The sequence below is a fragment of the Neoarius graeffei genome, chromosome 4 (assembly GCF_027579695.1).
Source record: "Neoarius graeffei isolate fNeoGra1 chromosome 4, fNeoGra1.pri, whole genome shotgun sequence".
NCBI lineage: Eukaryota > Metazoa > Chordata > Actinopteri > Siluriformes > Ariidae > Neoarius > Neoarius graeffei.
The window spans coordinates 13952008-13968862 of record NC_083572.1 but is presented as its reverse complement, the minus strand read 5'-3'; the positions used below and the strand labels follow the sequence as shown (position 1 = coordinate 13968862).

Sequence of the window (16855 nt, the reverse complement as noted above, 5' to 3'; positions counted from 1 at the left end):
TCAATGAGAACTTGCTCCATGTTTGTAATGTTTCTAGTGAATGAAGCGCTTCCGGCATAGAATCTGTAAACAATCTATGGCTTCCGGTCGCAGTTCTACTACGTCAGTGCCTTGAACACGCCTCTACCCAGGGCCGTTGGAGATGCTCAAAGTCGATAGGCTCCCGATTTTTCGGGAGCTTGGAAGAGCTGTAGATAGCTTGCCTGGCCAGACTAAGCTCGCAACAGGCCCTCGTGTTGCGTCACACTTAGTGACTTAGTGGTGGGCCCAGGCTAGTCTGAAGCCAGATTTGTGACGTCACCTGCGGAAGCGCCAGCAGGCTGTGTGAGCTTTGCACGGTTTCAGTGCACAGCCTGTGTAGACCAAGCGCTCCCATTTCTCTCTCATTGTCTGGTCGTTTGGGAAACGATGAGTACTAATCCCATCAAGACTGGTGTTGCTACACCCTCCGGTGATACATCTGTTAACCATTTTAATAATTACGTGATAACGCTGAAGAAATTTGTAGGAAACCACCAGGTCGGTTTCTTTTAAACAAACCAGCGCTGATGTAGGATTCAGAGGGAGGCGTCCCACACGCGACGTCACGAAAATCAGTGTTTCCCGGGAAATCCAAATGCCAAGTTTCTTCAGAGGCGGATTAATTCGCCTCAAATGGCTCGATTTCAACTGAATTTTTCTGGTATTGCGCAAGGCAAAAAACCTATTTTGCATTTTGACAGATATTTGACCCAAGTTTAATATAAAATAGGAGAATTACATTGATCTTGTTCCTGAATTTACCTGTGATATGCACTTTAAGGGGCAGAACCATTAACTCCATCCTTTAAGCACCAACTTCCATATTTTAGCTTAAGAAAGGGAAGACTTTTCACAAAATTTCATAGATTACCTTCCCTTGCCTAATTCAAACTCATGACATGGCTTATTTAAAAAAAAAAAAAAGTTGCTGGCATTCAGGTCATGGTAAATACTTATGCAAGTCAGATCTTTGTTAGCAAGGACTCTTACAAACTGGACCTACATACACTTTAATTGAATACCCCGCACCACTTGGGAGCCCGAGCTCTTGGTTTTTACCAATAAACAAGCTCTTGCTAAATTCTGCTCAAATCACACAGTACAGCTTTTATTTTGTGGCAAAACTGATTACATGTTGATGTAAGAATGAGTGAGTGTGCAATGAAATGAACAAGTGTGAGATCCCATCTGATACCCAGTCTTGCATATTTAGGAGACCGAATGTTCCCAGATTATTCACCAAACGTTGATACTTGCTAATTGGAACCCACCTAAAAAGAACATAATTTTGTAGTTAAATAAAAGAACTAAATGAAACCCTGAGTTCCCTGTAGAGCTGGAATGCCTCCTTGGATCAATAATTAACTCCTTTTGAAAGCTAATTAAAACCACAGGACCACCATAGACTTGGTTAAACGCGATCACTTTTACACCTGAAAATGATACACGTCCATAGCACATGGATCAGATGTCACAGGCACAAAGCCTTGCTGTCTAGCTCCTTAATTATTTATAGTGAAGAGAGGTTGGAATAAGAGAGGAAAAATGTTTTACCGTGATGTGGCGTGAGCTTTTGTCTTCGAAATCTTATGCTAGCTTTAGAAATACTTTAAAAACACTACTCCCCCCCCCCCCCCCCCCCCCCCGTTTAATATACATATAGTTATGGTGTGTTTTTTTTGGACGATTAAAATCAGTATTAAGACGGGAAAAAGGAAAGAAAGAAAAAAGTGCACAAACCAAACACCACAAAAATACAAACTGCAACTGGTCATTCCTACCTTTCTCTATTTAGAGTGGGGGGGAAAGCAAATTAAGATAGATTTAAAATAAATTTTAATTAAAATGGATAGATGAGAGTAAATATGTACAAAACAGGAACAAATACAGGGGTGGGGGATGTGAACAAAAAACTGCACAAAAAGTGCATGTTTAAAACCAAGTTCCTAATCACAGCACGGCGTATGCAGCATAAACACTGCAAGACAGCCCTGAATAAGCAGACTGCCCATCATTTGTACTTTAACGCTTCGTAATTAATTAGTGAATCAGAGAGAAAATGTTTTTCAGTCTCTGTGAGAATTTTGACACTCATTAGCGCTCGTCCGAGAGAGAGCTCAACAGGACCTCCGTGACCCAGCCACAGCGCTCACAGCTTTATGACTATGACTCATTCCTGCCTTTCTTTCACTCATTTTCTCTCCTCACGTCTCATCCCCATGTTGTTTACCATCTCTCCACATTCTCATCCTGTCCCTGCTTTTCACTCTCATCTGTGACTCACAAATGTCTGCAGGGAGCAGGAAGAGGACAAAGAGATGGCAGAGTTCCTCAGACTCAAGCTCATGCCGCTGGACAAACTGGCCAGTCTCACACAGAGTGAGTTGCTGAATCAGGGTAACACACTCATCTTTAACTGGATGGACACACAACTTTAGTTATAGGCATTTGCTGTTCTTGTGAACAACCAGGGACCAAAGGTTTGGGGTTCTATCTATAGATATTCCTGTAGATACACAACAGCTGATGACATCATTATGTACAGATGGCTGTGAATCCACTTGTCTGCCATATTGGCTTTAAAATGAAATAACCAAAAAAAAAAGGTAGAGCATGTTTGTGTGGCAGAACATCCATGTAAAAAAGTTAGCTTGTGTCGTGGAAAAATGACAAACACCAGTCTCGTCCTTTTGCAAGAGAGAGGTTTATTGCAGAAACGGACAAGTGATGAGGGTTCGGCATACCCCTCACACCGTCCCCTTTTTCTCAAATCAATCTATATACACACTTTGCTAGATAAAAAGATGACATCTATTGCATTACATCATTGCAATTACATGCCCTGATCACGCGCCGGGAGCGTGATCAGCTCTAAAGCTGATTGGATCTTGTCTAATCGCTGGCTTGTACGCACATCTGCTACACACGTAAGGAGCATGATGAGATAAACATGTTTCAGTGCAGCATGTTCTGTCGTTAGTCCTTGAAGAGGCAACGCTCCATGAAAAGGAAGTATTACAAAACAGCACGACACTAAAATTTACTCTACACTTGTGAATGCGTCGTCTCCCATAACTCGATATTTTTACCTAAAGCCCTATTCAGATTGGACTAGTCTGACATGGAGAAGTGGAGTAATCTGAAATGTCTATAGTTTTTTTTTATACCAGTGCATGCATCTGGAAAGATTATGTCCTAAATTACCTTCTATATAAAAATCACCAGTACACCTGCACTTCCATGCAATTATCCAGTCAGCCAGTCATGTAGCAGCAGTGCAATGCATAAAAGGTCATGCAGACACAGACCAAGAGCTTCAGTTCATGTTCACATCCAATATCAGAACGAGAAAATACGATCTCGGTCACTTTGAACATCGCCAAATAGGCTGGTTTGAGTATTTCAGAAACTGCTGATTATCTAGGATTTTCATGTACAACAGTCTATACAGAATGGTGCAAAGGGCAGAAAACAAACATCCAATCAACAGCAGTTTTGTGGGTGAAATTACTCCATTGATGAGAGAGGACAGAGGAAAACCTCCAGACTGGTCTGAGCGGAGAGGAGAAAAAACACTCAAATAACCACTCTTTACAACCATGGTGAGCAGAAAAGCATAGCAGGATCCACAAGCTTGAAGCAGATGCACTACAAAAGTAGAAGACTACATGGGGGTCCAATCCTGTCAGCTAAGAACAGTAATCTGCAGTGACAGCATGCACAGGCTCACGCAAACTTGTTCAGGCGATGTCTAATTACTTGCATGGTTTTATGCATTGCAATGATGATACATGATATGTACATTTATCCAATGAGGAGAGGTACAAGTTAAGTCCAAATTGAGATGTTGGTGAAGATTCCATTATATCCTGTATAAACACACTCTTTTCAATCATCTCTCACTGAATCCAAGTACTGCCCAGGTTTAAAACATAGAACACTAAAATACAGACTATGTTTGAAAGGATTTGTCGGAGAAGCGAGGCCTATGGTGGTTTTCGGTAGGTTATTGAATTCCTAGTACAGGCAGAGCCAACATGCATGATATACATCTCTCACACACACACACACACACACACACACAGTGTCTTACAAAAGTATTCATCCCCCTTGGTGTTTGTTGCATTACAAGCTGGAATTAAAATGGATTTTTGGAGGGTTAGCACCATTTGATTTACACAACATGCCTTCCACTTTAAAGGTGCAAATTGTTTTTGGTGACAAAGATGAAAAAACAAATCTGGAACGGGCATAGGTATTCACCCCTTTCGTATGAAACCGCTAAATAAGAGCTGGTCCAACCAATTCACTTCATAACTGGTTAAGAGCCACCTGTGTGCAATCAAAGTGTCACATGATGTCTGTATAAAAGCAACCTGTTCTGGAAGGACCCTGACTCTGCAACACTACTAAGCAAGCAACACGAAAAAAAAAAAAAAAGGAGCCTCCAAACAGGTCAGAAATAAAAGTTTTGGAGAAGTACAGATCAGGGTTGGGTTATAAAAAAAAAAAAATCCCAGGGAGCACCATTAAATCCATTATAGCAAAATGGAAAGACTGTCACCACTACAAACCTGACAAGAGAAGGCCGTCCACCAAAACTCACAGACCAGGCAAGGAAGGCATTAATCAGAGATGCAATAAAGACACCAAAGAGAACACTGAAGGAGCTGCAACGATCCACAGTGGAGATGGGAATATCTGTCCATAGGACCACTAAGCCATACACTCCACAGAACGGGGCTTTATAGAAGCGTGGCCAGAAAAAAAAGCCAGTGTGTGTGGTGGTGGTGGGGCGACGACCAGCAGCAGCATGTGGCAGACTCCTCAAACACATGGAAGATTCTCTGGTCAAATGACACTAAAATTGAACTTTTTGGCCATCATGGGAAACGCCATATGGGGCGCAAACCCAACACCCTGAGAATACCATTCCTACAGTGAAGCATGGCAGTGGCAGCATCACGCTGTGGGGATATTTTTCATCTGCAGGGACAGGAAAGCTGGTCAGGATTGAAAGAAAGATGGATGGCACTAAATTCAGGGCAATTCTGGAGGAAAACCTGTTTGAGTCAGCCAGTGGTTTGAGACTGGGATGAAAGTTCACATTCCAGCAGGACAATGACCCTAAAACATACTGCTAAAGTGACACTGGAGTGGTTTAAATGTCTTGGAATAGCCTAATCAAAGCCCAGACCTCAATCCAATTAAGAATCTGCGGCATAACTTGAAGGTTGCTGTACACCAACAACCCATCTAACTTGGAGTTGGAGCAGTTTTGCCTTGAGGAATGGGCAAAAATCCCAGTGGCTAGATGTGCTGGGCTAATAGAGCCCTACCCAAAGAGACTTGCAGCTGTAATTGCAACAAAAGGTGGCTCTACCAAGCATTGGGGTGAATACCTACACACACACTCCAGATTCCGGTTTTGTCATCTTACTGTTTGTGTCACAAAACAATTTGCACCTTTAAAAAGTGTTAGGCATGTTGTGTAAATCACATGGTGCTAACCCCCCAAAATCCATTTTAATTCCAGCTTGTAATGCAACAAAACAGGACAAAACACCAAGGGGGATGAATACTTTTGCGAGACACTCAGTGGGTTTTATTTATATAATAAAATGGTCATGTGACCAACTAATGATCAAGAGCAGCTTGCAGATTTACAGATCCAAACTTTCTGCACAGTCTGATGTTCAGTCTAGATGTCTCTAATGAGTATCTATTCCCCATTCATTCAATTAATCGCTCACGTCACACACTGTGGGCTTTCTTACAAACCCTGACTACCAAGTAACATGAGCTGTATTTCAGACTCTTACAAGCCACACAGCAAGTTAAATTCCCATCAAGGTCAGCGATCACCACAGTCTGCAATGAGTCAGCTGTTGGCTACAACCATGCTACGCCTCACCTCACCACACTCCCATGCCTTCTGGTGAAATGAGCAATTACGTGTTCACTGTTTAATCACAACAAGGAAAAAAAAAAATAATCCACTTTCCAGAAATTAACATGGTCTTCTCATGGGGCTATCCAACACAGCAGGACATTTACTATATAGAACAGGGCTTTTCAAAGTGTGGGGCACGCCTCCCCTGGGGGGCGCAAGGTGAGGAAACATAAACCAGAATAAGTTACTATTGCGGACATTTAGCGAACTTCAGCTAGCCTTTACCAGAGACAAAATGGATCGATTTTTAGTACCTAAAGCTACAGTGAGTGAAGAGGCAGAGTCTGGGCCAAGCCAAAAAACAGAGCCTCCAGGATGTTGCGACTTGCAACTTCAGTGCAAACTCAACCAATCCCCACAAATTCAGGGCGGTGTTGCAATTATATCCAATCACCGCAACTTTCCCGCAAATTTGACCAATCGTTGGCATCGTCTTGAGGTGACGTCGACAAACTACCTTCCGCCTTACTTCCGTGTATACGTTCAAGAGAAGCAGCATGCGTGCAGTGTTGCCAGATTGGGCAGTTTCAAGTGCATTTTGGTGGGTTTTGAACATATTTTGGACTGGAAAACGTCAGCTGTATCTGGCAACACTGCATGTGCAAGTCAGTGTTTATGTAGGCTTAAATTCTGTTACTGAAAGTGTGTTATGTTTACAGTGAAGGACTGTGTGCACTTTACATTTTTTTTTTTTACTTAATACAAGAAATTAATGGATGCCAACATTTTTGCCAAGATGGCATTTTATTTTCCATTGTTTAGGCAGCTTCAGCATCATACTGTGAGATTCTATTCAAATTGTTTTTTTTCCTTCTATGAAGCCTGAGCCATTTATTTTATTAGTTTACAATTATTGTTTAATTTAGTCTTCAGGAGAGACTGCCTACATACAGGACTAGTATTAATAGTTTTTTTTTTCTTACATGAAAGCTGAGGCATGTGTGTTATATTTTAAGGTAACTTCATGTGCTGTGAGGTTCTCTGCACTTTAACTTTTGAGCCAACAGGTGCATTTGGATAAGTAAACCCTATTTTTCTGCATTTTTGTAGTCCTGGTAATCTTTTATATTGGTAAAGTTGTTTATAGGACCATTTCTCAGTGTCTGGTTTTTTTTAAATCAATAGTTTTTCAGTAATAACTTAATATCTAACATATCACTCAATTTTAAATCACAAAGAGAAAATCGCAACAATTTCTCGCAACTTTCACTTCCTCCCGCAATGTAATCGCAACAAAAACCGAAGAGACACCGCAATTTTCATCGCAATTTTTTGGAAAACCCCCCGCAACAGACATTTTAGCCCGCAACAATCACAAAAAAGGCCCGCGAAATCCTGGGGGGACTGAAAAAAGAAGGAAGTATGACCACGATTATTTAAAGTTTGGATTTTCATGGACTGGATCTGAAGATGCTCCACTGCCACAGTGTGTTGTCTGCCAAGAGGTGCTAGCTAACGATGCTACAAGATGTTTTAAAAAGCACAGATGTTTAAAATGTGAAAAAGAAAAAAAATGTGTACAACAACCATTTTTTTAAAAAATACGAATGGAACATTAAGTATAGCAACAAAAAAAAATTGGGGGGCGGGCACTGTTGTTTATTTGCTCTCCGAGGGGGGGCTGACTTTCCCACACTTTGAAAACCCCTGGTACAGAAGCTTCAAAATTGAGAGGGTCATTTGCCTTGCCAAAACACCACAGGAACAATTTCTAGATGAATGTTTGTCTTCTGGTCGGAGATCCTACTTTTATTTTCCAAAACAGACTTCACAAACTCAGTGTTTCATTTTTTTTTTTTTTTTTACACAAAAGAGGAGTTCTGTTCAAAAATAGTTTATGGCTAGGATGCACTCAGTGCAGCAGATAGTCATTTAACTAAACTACATCTTGAATGATGTTCCTTTATTATTCTGCTCATTTGTACAATTCTTGATTGATTGATCAGGTATTAATTCATTTTCTGTACAGCTGTCCCATGTACAAGGCAGATTCGGTCTCGCATCTTTTCTTTAGTAACAACTTGCATAACTTTTACTGCATATGCTCCACATTTTGGGGGGGTGTTTATGTAGTTTTCTGTGAGATGTTTAACATTTTTGGAAGGAGTCTCCAGTGCCAGCTCTTTTTCAAGATAGCACCATGAGCTGAATTTAATTTTTTTCCTTCCATTAGCTTCAAGAGTGTGTGCCATGCTGGGACAGGTTTGGGCCTCTTACATCCAGTGAAAGGAAATCTTAAGTGTCTTTTTGCTGTAGCACTCTCGGCAAATATGTGCTTCTAACCTTGTGGCAGCAGTTTCCGGAAGACCTGCATTTGGGTGATCAAGTCTCCACAAGCTTGAAAGTTATTTCAGGATTTGCACTCTAGTACGCAAACCTTTACCTTAAACCATAGTGTAAGGGGTTAACGGTTTGCTTCCCAGAGTGCCAGTGTATTCATTGCTTGCATGTTGGTGTTAAAAATAACATAACTTGAGTTTAATGTAAAATTAAGGTATATAACTTTGGGGGAAGCCATGGCCTAATGGTTAGAGAAACAGCTTTGGGACCAAAAGGTTGCTGGTTTGATTCCCTGGACCAGCAGGACTGGCTTAGGTGCCCTTGAGCAAGGCACCTAACCCCCAACAGCTCTGGCAAGAGTGGTGGCGTACCTTGTGTCTAATTAGCCAATGAAAAACTGATGATGCAGTTCAGGCATTGAACCCGACCAACAACTGACTCACTGAAGGTATATACTAAGCAGACACTATTGGAATGATTAGAAGGGGTCGTTTTTAACAATAGTTGGAAACTATAAATAAAACCGATCATCTGCTACTGATGACAACCCTTGGACGTGTGTGAATAATCATGTTTCCTTGTATATTCTCTTCAGGTCCTCCAAAAGTGAAGAAGCAGACCCCAGAACCTCCACCAAACAAACCATCCATTACCAAGAGCAGCGTAGCCATCATAAAGGACTGCTGTGGAGCCACACAGTGTGCCATCATGTAAAAGTTCTCCATAGTACAGTTAATACGTTTCAGGAAAAAACAAAACACTCTCTTACTTGGGGTTGATCAGGTTTGCTATAGATTTTTTTTTTCCTCCTTTTGTCTTTGCATAGCAGGTGTAGTGCCATTCATTTTAGACGTGCCGTGGCTCATCTAATACATTATTTTCTCTGCATTAAAACATTTTTATTGCTGTATATAAACCCAAGATGATGTCCATTGGCTCAAATTTGAAACAAGATGTTCTAGATGCACAAAGCCACAGAGGTTCTAGAATCCTCTGCAGTCAGGAGCTGAAGCTCGAGGTCTTGAACTCCTTTTAGAATCAAAGAATTCCTGAACCCACTTTTGCAAGGATCTGAAGCTCTACTGCATTCTGGAAAGACATCTAGAATCGTAGAGAATTCTAGAATCCACTTGAGTAAGGATCTGTTGCCTTGATCAATGCGTTTCACAGACAACTGAATATGGTGCATAGCTGCCCTTTTTCACCACAAAAATGTCTGCTCCATTTCATCTCTAAAGAGCTGGTGGACTGGAACGGAGTTTCTTCAATATCAGGGATCTGGGACAGGGACTTTTCATTGCTATGGCAACAACTCAAGTTTGATACATGAAGGTCACAAGAGAAACAGAACGATGTAGAGCTTTATATGAAGTTGCACCAATACTGTGCTTATTTATTTGCAAGAAAAAAAAATGTTCAGGTACTAATGGTCAGGAAATGGCAGCAAGCTGGATGAATTTGATGATTAGTAAGCAAAGCAAGACAGACTGCAAACTGTGCTCAGTGCATGTGGTCTTAAAAGTCGTATGCAAGAAGAGAAGAGAAAAGGATGGATGTTCAATAGGAAACCCTTATTGATACCATCATTTTAGTCCAGCATTTTAAATCAGCTGCCCCAGTAAAAAGATTTGTGATAACTTGCATGTTTTTCTTCATAGAAGAGCTCTACAAGCACAATTGGTTCTGAGCCAGGACATTACTTGTGTTAAAAGTTAATAACGGGTACACACAGATCTGGAGTACTGTACATTTCAGTACTCATTACAGTCAAACGTCCACCACTGATCTGAAAAATTACTTCTCACTGCACCATTTTTACTCCTAAAAATGACCTGTATACTTTCCAGCAACCCCCCCCCAAAAAAAAACCCTGCAATTTTTTCCATCATCTCTCATGCAGTTGCTGTGATTCTGATCCAAATGTTGAAACTCGAGTGGTCCCAAGCGTCAACCATGTCAGATTTAGTTGTCTTGCCTGCGAACAGAAGTCTTTCACAAACACAGGGTGTTAAATGTTATTTTCTTGCTTGCAAGCTCTTTATGTTGTTGCTGTACTCAAACACATTTGTTTAGTGTTTATGAGCATTTTCATCACACTGCAAATTTCAGGAACGTTACAGAAAACTAATCTTCCCTTCCTGAGGTTTTACACTGGTTCGTTATCTCGGTCAAGCGTGAATAAATACAAACCCTTCACATTATTTGTAAATATGTGTTCCAATAAAAGCATCTTTCTGGATATTGAGTCTTCTTGCTTTTGGAACAAACATTTTGGTGATGATAGAAATGGAGCAGGCTACCAGAATGAAGGCCAAACCATACCCATGGTACATTTGTTCACCTGAACATAACTTTCAGTTTGGCTTTTTGCTGCCATTTTGAAACAACTGAAAGCAATTTTAATTGTTAGCAAAATTACGTGGACCAAACACCACTTCAAGAGATTTTATCAGACCACATCACACTACCCTGCCACTGATTTTCCCTATAACAGCATACTCCTGAAGTGTTTACACACGCCTCTCTAAACAAGCTTGCTAGCTGGCATAAAACAAGAATTAGGCTACGTTCACACTGCAGGCTGAAGTGACTCAAATCCGATCTTTTCGCCCATATGTGACCTGTAAACGATCTTTTATTGACAATATGAACGACACAGATCCGATTTTTTCAAATCCGACCCAGGCCGTTTGGATGTGTGGTGCTAATTCCGATTCCTATCCGCTCTTTTCATATGCGACTTCAGTCTGAACCGCCAGGTCGCATTCATCCGACTTACACGTCATCAACAAGCCACAAACGTCACTATTCTGCGCTGAAGTAGGCGGCGGGTCTCTCAAAAAAGTTACAACACGGCGCATAATCACGGGCGCAGATAGAGGGTGGGACGAGTCATATTTAAATTCACCTCGTTCGGTCCCCCCCACTTATAGGGAGGAAAAAACGTCTATGCTGTCTTTCTTTGCATAAGGCAAACCTCACGGAAAAATCAAAAGACTAATTACCATTCGGTTTATTGAGGTGCACGGCAGTGTATCCATAGTTGCAACAACTCACATAAAACAAAACAAAGACTGATATTCGGTTGGTTGAGCTGCGCAGACTGCACAGGTTGCGAGCTCGAGCTTGGTTGCTATGGTTACTAACAACAAGTTTGACAGGCATATCGGGGTTGGGGTTGGTTTGCTGGCAGCTTTGTCCCCCCCCCAGTTTTTTGTCCCCCCCAGTTCAAAAAACGTATCTGCGCCCCTGCGCATGACATCAATGCGAGGGACGCTTCGGGCTGTGAAGGTTCTGAATCTTCTCAATGGAAGGACGCAGAGGTTAGGGAGCTGATTTCCATTTGGGGGGATGCAGCTATTCAAGCTAGATTAGATGGGTCATACCGCAACCGGGCGGTTTTACTTCCGTAAACACTGGCCATGCTCACTGCGTGTGACGTCGTCGTATCCTGCAATGCGCATGCGGAACACTTTTAGGTCGCTTTTCGTTCATACTGAGGATCACATACAAGTCGCATATATTTGTTAATGTGAACGACCTCACAAAAAAATCGGATTTCACAAAAAAATCGGAATTGAGCATTAAGCCTTGCAGTGTGAACGTAGCGTTAGTGTCTCTCAAGTTTGGATTTGATACATCCTGGTAACTAAATCGAGGGGTTAGGGCCAGCTTACCTCCAGAGTCTGATCCCTACGCTCTGCTACTTCTGGTCTCCTGGCCTCTCCTCCGCTCAAGACTGCTGTCTGTCCTGGATCCCTACTGGTGGAATGGCCTTCCCATTGGGGTCAGAACTGCCGACTCTGACCATCTTCTGAAGACTCATCTCTCCTCTGCCCACTGTGGAACTGCGGTTCAGTTTAGACCAACCCAGGCTGTTTGAGTTCTCCATTTTAGTTGTACTTGATATGACTGGTTTGTTTCCTTGGCTGTTTGAGTAGTCATACTTAAACAGAATATTACACCAAGTATAATCACTTGTTCAGTTGGCATTAGAACTTCAGCACTTCGTGTACCTGACTTTTGCACTCTTTGTACGTTGCTCTGGGTAAGAACAGCTGCCAAATTAATTAATAAGAATGAGCAGGCCAAGTCCCCCCTTGTTGCTCATGGTTGTATGGGGACTGCAAATGTGTGTTTATACAGTCCTATCTAAAACCATAATATTGGGTGGGAATTTCTCATACCCTCCTGGTTTAATAAATAAAACAGTCGAAACTGATGCTTGTGAAGTTTATTAACAGAAATATTTTGGGTACGTCACAAAAAAAAAAAAGTGAAAATACGTTATAATGGCTTAAATGATAGGGGTGAGAGTGACCGAGTGAGCAGAGGCAGAAAGCACAATACATTAAACATGCAACTTAAGTACATCAGCAAGAACCAAAACGAGGCACGACACAGTTTCGGGTTAACGTGACAGCATTCTGCTTCTGACGAGAGAACAATACAGTTGTCTTGAGATCGCACATCATTTCATCTCAAATTACTGTAATTATTGATGGAGTCCTAACGAGCACGTTTAACAATACTAGTTAAGTACATTAGGATGGAATCGGACCTTTGTTCTGCTGCACTTGCTCCAGGGCAATATGTAGAAACACATAACCGACCCCCAACCACGTAAACTGAAACACTCCATGCTGGAAAAGAGCCGGTGCTCAACTAAATGCTCGTAATTGTCATGTACATTTAACTTCATTAATGTTACACCCTCCAGTAGTACGATATTCAATAAATCAAAAAAAAAAAAAACTATGCAAATGTGCATAGGCAAACAAGATTAGCTTCTCATTGTGGCGCAACAAAACAAGATGTTCCAGATTTGTCCTCCAGCTTAGCTGTAACCAAATTATCTCCCCAAAACAGCAAACTGAAATTATAGCAGCAAAACTAGGACTCATTATGTCCAGTGTGATTCAGCTCCAACAGTTCCCTCCATGAAATAAATATCAGGCCTTTGATAATCTTAAAAAAAAAAAAAAAAAACCCACAGCTCCTTTAATCCGGGATGAAAGTAAATGATTTGGGATGTAAATACAGCCACTCTGTGGTGGCGAGTCAGGAAATTAGGAACGTGAGCCATAAACTTGACCAAGACTGGACTGCATTAAACTTACAGCAGGACCTCTTGAAACAAAAACAGCAGCCATTTTGATGACCATCAGGTTTAAAGCTAGAGCTTGGAAATGAAAAAAAAAGTGTCACATTTTCAAAATGAATCGCATAGATTTCACAATAAAAACAGGAAGCCATTTTACAGGGAGATTCTCCCAAAATGTGGTTCTCTCTGTGCAAATACAGATCCTCATGGCAGCTCGTCAGATGACCAGTCTAGGTTTTTTTTTTAAATCCTGGGATAACCCAGACAGGACAAACACATGCAGGATAAATCTTCAGTCTCAAGCAACCCACTAAACAAGACAACACAAAAGAAAAATCTGCTAAGGGAGTGCAGGAGGGAACGCTCTTGCAGCTCTCCCTCTCTCTCGCTTCATCTCCCATGGTGCCAAGGCTGATACAAGCCATTGTAAAAAGCCTGGCTCGTTCCACAGAAAATTCAGAGGGCCTGTGTGCGTCCCCCTGATACCACGGTGTTTCACTCTGAGCAGTTCCCATCCTCGACTCCAGTGCCTTAAAAGCCCGTTTATACCATAAATCGCACGTTGAAGTCTTGCTTTAAGAATAAGCACAGACTGTCAACAAACCCAAAGAAACTGATCAAGGTTAAAGAAAACAACCTTGGCTCTTGCCATCATGATTCACCATGAAAATGCAGGAAGCAAACTGCTTAAAACTCTACAGCTTCTATCGCATGTCACATCGGAAATGATCTATGCACGACGTGCATATAAAATTCCACACGCTAAAACCCCCCAAAACAAAGCACAAGCTGCATATATGGCTAAAACGGAAAAGGAGCTTCGCTTGAACTCCAGCAGCAGAACCGTGGAGTTTTGCATGCGCCGACTCAAATTTCACCGTCGACATCAGTTGTCGAATGGCGCGCTTCAAGCGAGCAAAGAGCTCCGTAGCGTCACCTCTACTTTATCCTGCATGTGTCCTGTACCTAGCTCAGACATCCAAAAGAGACCCCACTCATCTTTTAATTTCCAGCAATGTGAGACCAACTGCACTGTTAAAGATGATCAAAATGCTGTTTAAAAAATAAAGGCTATTAAACATGTGCACTAAAGCATGGACCACAAATCTACTCAAAACCTTAGAGAAGGGGGAAAAAAAAAACCTTTCCTTTAGATCTTTAACTCTAAAAACTTCCAAAGTACGCAAATAACTACAGAAATCCTACAAAGGAATTTCGCATCATCTGGGTTAAAGATTATTACAATTAATATAATCAATCCTCACGTTCGATAACTTATTTAAAATCATCATGTGTAAATAGGAGATAGTGTCTCCATTCTCCTTGTGCAGAAAGAGCAGGATCAGTCAGTCAAAGGACTTGAGATGCACCTACTAAGTTCATTTGGTGAAAAGCATGATTCCCAAAACAGCATAGAACAAGAGGAAATAATATTCTGAAAAGGACGGAAGCTGCCCGAGTTACAGCTAACTTGGAGGTACGTTTACATTTCATATAAACTCATGTTTCCTTAAACATTCTAGAAGTCGTGATTTTGTGCAGAACATAAAACTCAGGATTTAAACCAACATGGAAAACGGGATCGTAAACGAAACAAAGGCTGTAAATATAGCCAACTAACGATGATGAGCAAGCGCGGTGAACGTTTTAAGAGACGGAAGTAGCACAGGGAGAGGCGTGAACCTTCAGGCTACTGTTAGTCAGATCAAATCCTTCATGGCCACAGCTCTGCGAAGTCACGCGGATTTATTTCACGGGCTGATTATAAAGACTTTTTTTCCTTATTCTTTCAATAGAGTAAGGGGGGTGAAGAGGGGAGGAAAAAAAAAAAGATATACATACACACACTGTGACCTCCTAGAGTTTGATCTGATTAACAAGTAACTTTAGACTGAGGAGGTTGAAGAGAAGGAAAAATTAGCTGCAAGTTTTATTTTATTCCGGAAGGTTCTTTTGCTGGGGCTTTCTGTGGCTGAGGGTTTGAGGTTGGGAGGTTGCAAGGGCTTGGCAACCACCGAGTCTGGCGCATCACGACATTCTGTGTTACCTACACTTGACACTGATGTTTGTGTCATTTCGTTGTCTTCATTTGAACCTGTGCATCGTTCAGTGGTTGTCAGAGCTGCCTGAGGCTGGCGGTCGTGGACTGGCTGTTCCTCTCTGGCGCCTCCTGTAGGCTGGATGTGCGAGTGCTCCTCGAAGCGGATGAGGTCTTTGTGTTGGAGCAGAACCGGATCAGGGTGCAGTTGAGGGGAAGGCAGGCAGGAGGGAACCGGCCCACACAGCAGGTCCACGGGAGAACCGGCGCTCAGACACAGCAGCTCCGCCTCACCAGTACTGCCACCTGAGGCTAGGAAGACAAAAGCTTATTTATTTATTTATCTTGTGGTCTTGACTCGTCAAGTACGGTAAATGGAAGCCATTGGTAAGAGTCCTCCGATTGGCTGTTTAGTAGAGTGAATCATTGCAGGAGTAGAAAAACCAAACAAACCTAAAAATGCCACACTAAATATCTAGTTCCACTAGGGGCTAATAAAATGGCAGATGGTGCACCATTATGGTTTTACTACAACCCCGATTCCAAAAAAGTTGGGACAAAGTACAAATTGTAAATAAAAACGGAATGCAATAATTCACAAATCTCAAAAACTGATATTGTATTCACAATAGAACATAGACAACATATCAAATGTCGAAAGTGAGACATTTTGAAATTTCATGCCAAATATTGGCTCATTTGAAATTTCATGACAGCAACACATCTCAAAAAAGTTGGGACAGGGGCAATAAGAGGCTGGAAAAGTTAAAGGTACAAAAAAAGGAACAGCTGGAGGACCAAATTGCAACTCATTAGGTCAATTGGCAATAGGTCATTAACATGACTGGGTATAAAAAGAGCATCTTGGAGTGGCAGCGGCTCTCAGAAGTAAAGATGGGAAGAGGATCACCAATCCCCCTAATTCTGCGCCGACAAATAGTGGAGCAATATCAGAAAGGAGTTCGACAGTGTAAAATTGCAAAGAGTTTGAACATATCATCATCATCTACAGCGCATAACATCATCAAAAGATTCAGAGAATCTGGAAGAATCTCTGTGCGTAAGGGTCAAGGCTGGAAAACCATACTGGGTGCCCGTGATCTTCAGGCCCTTAGACGGCATTGCATCACATACAGGCATGCTTCTGTATTGGAAATCACAAAATGGGCTCAGGAATATTTCCAGAGAACATTGTCTGAACACAATTCACCGTGCCATCTGCCGTTGCCAGCTAAAACTCTATAGTTCAAAGAAGCCGTATCTAAACACGATCCAGAAGCGCAGACGTCTTCTCTGGGCCAAGGCTCATTTAAAATGGACTGTGGCAAAGTGGAAAACTGTTCTGTGGTCAGACGAATCAAAATTTGAAGTTCTTTATGGAAATCAGGGACGCCGTGTCATTCGGACTAAAGAGGAGAAGGACGACCCAAGTTGTTATCAGCGCTCAGTTCAGAAGCCT

General features: G+C 41.8%; 2 protein-coding genes across 5 annotated transcripts in view; one reads left to right on the top strand and one right to left on the bottom strand.

The window, feature by feature from the left end:
• Positions 1 to 10493, top strand: part of bmerb1 (bMERB domain containing 1) — a 65459-nt gene extending 54966 nt beyond the window's left edge. The window contains exons 5-6 of one of the 2 annotated variants that reach the window (XM_060918903.1): positions 2318 to 2400; positions 8850 to 10493. In XM_060918903.1, coding sequence (XP_060774886.1) covers positions 2318 to 2400; positions 8850 to 8968 — 202 coding nt within the window. In that variant the 3' untranslated portion in view covers positions 8969 to 10493. Of the gene's footprint in view, positions 1 to 2317; positions 2419 to 8849 lie in introns of both variants that reach the window. The other variant, XM_060918902.1, reaches the window with a different exon arrangement.
• A 1980-nt stretch (positions 10494 to 12473) lies between these two features.
• LOC132884873 (meiosis regulator and mRNA stability factor 1) overlaps positions 12474 to 16855 on the bottom strand; it is a 44256-nt gene continuing 39874 nt past the window's right edge. For all 3 annotated transcript variants that reach the window (XM_060918898.1, XM_060918899.1, XM_060918901.1), the window contains one exon: positions 12474 to 15708. In XM_060918898.1, coding sequence (XP_060774881.1) covers positions 15245 to 15708 — 464 coding nt within the window. In that variant the 3' untranslated portion in view covers positions 12474 to 15244. The remainder of the gene's footprint in view (positions 15709 to 16855) is intronic.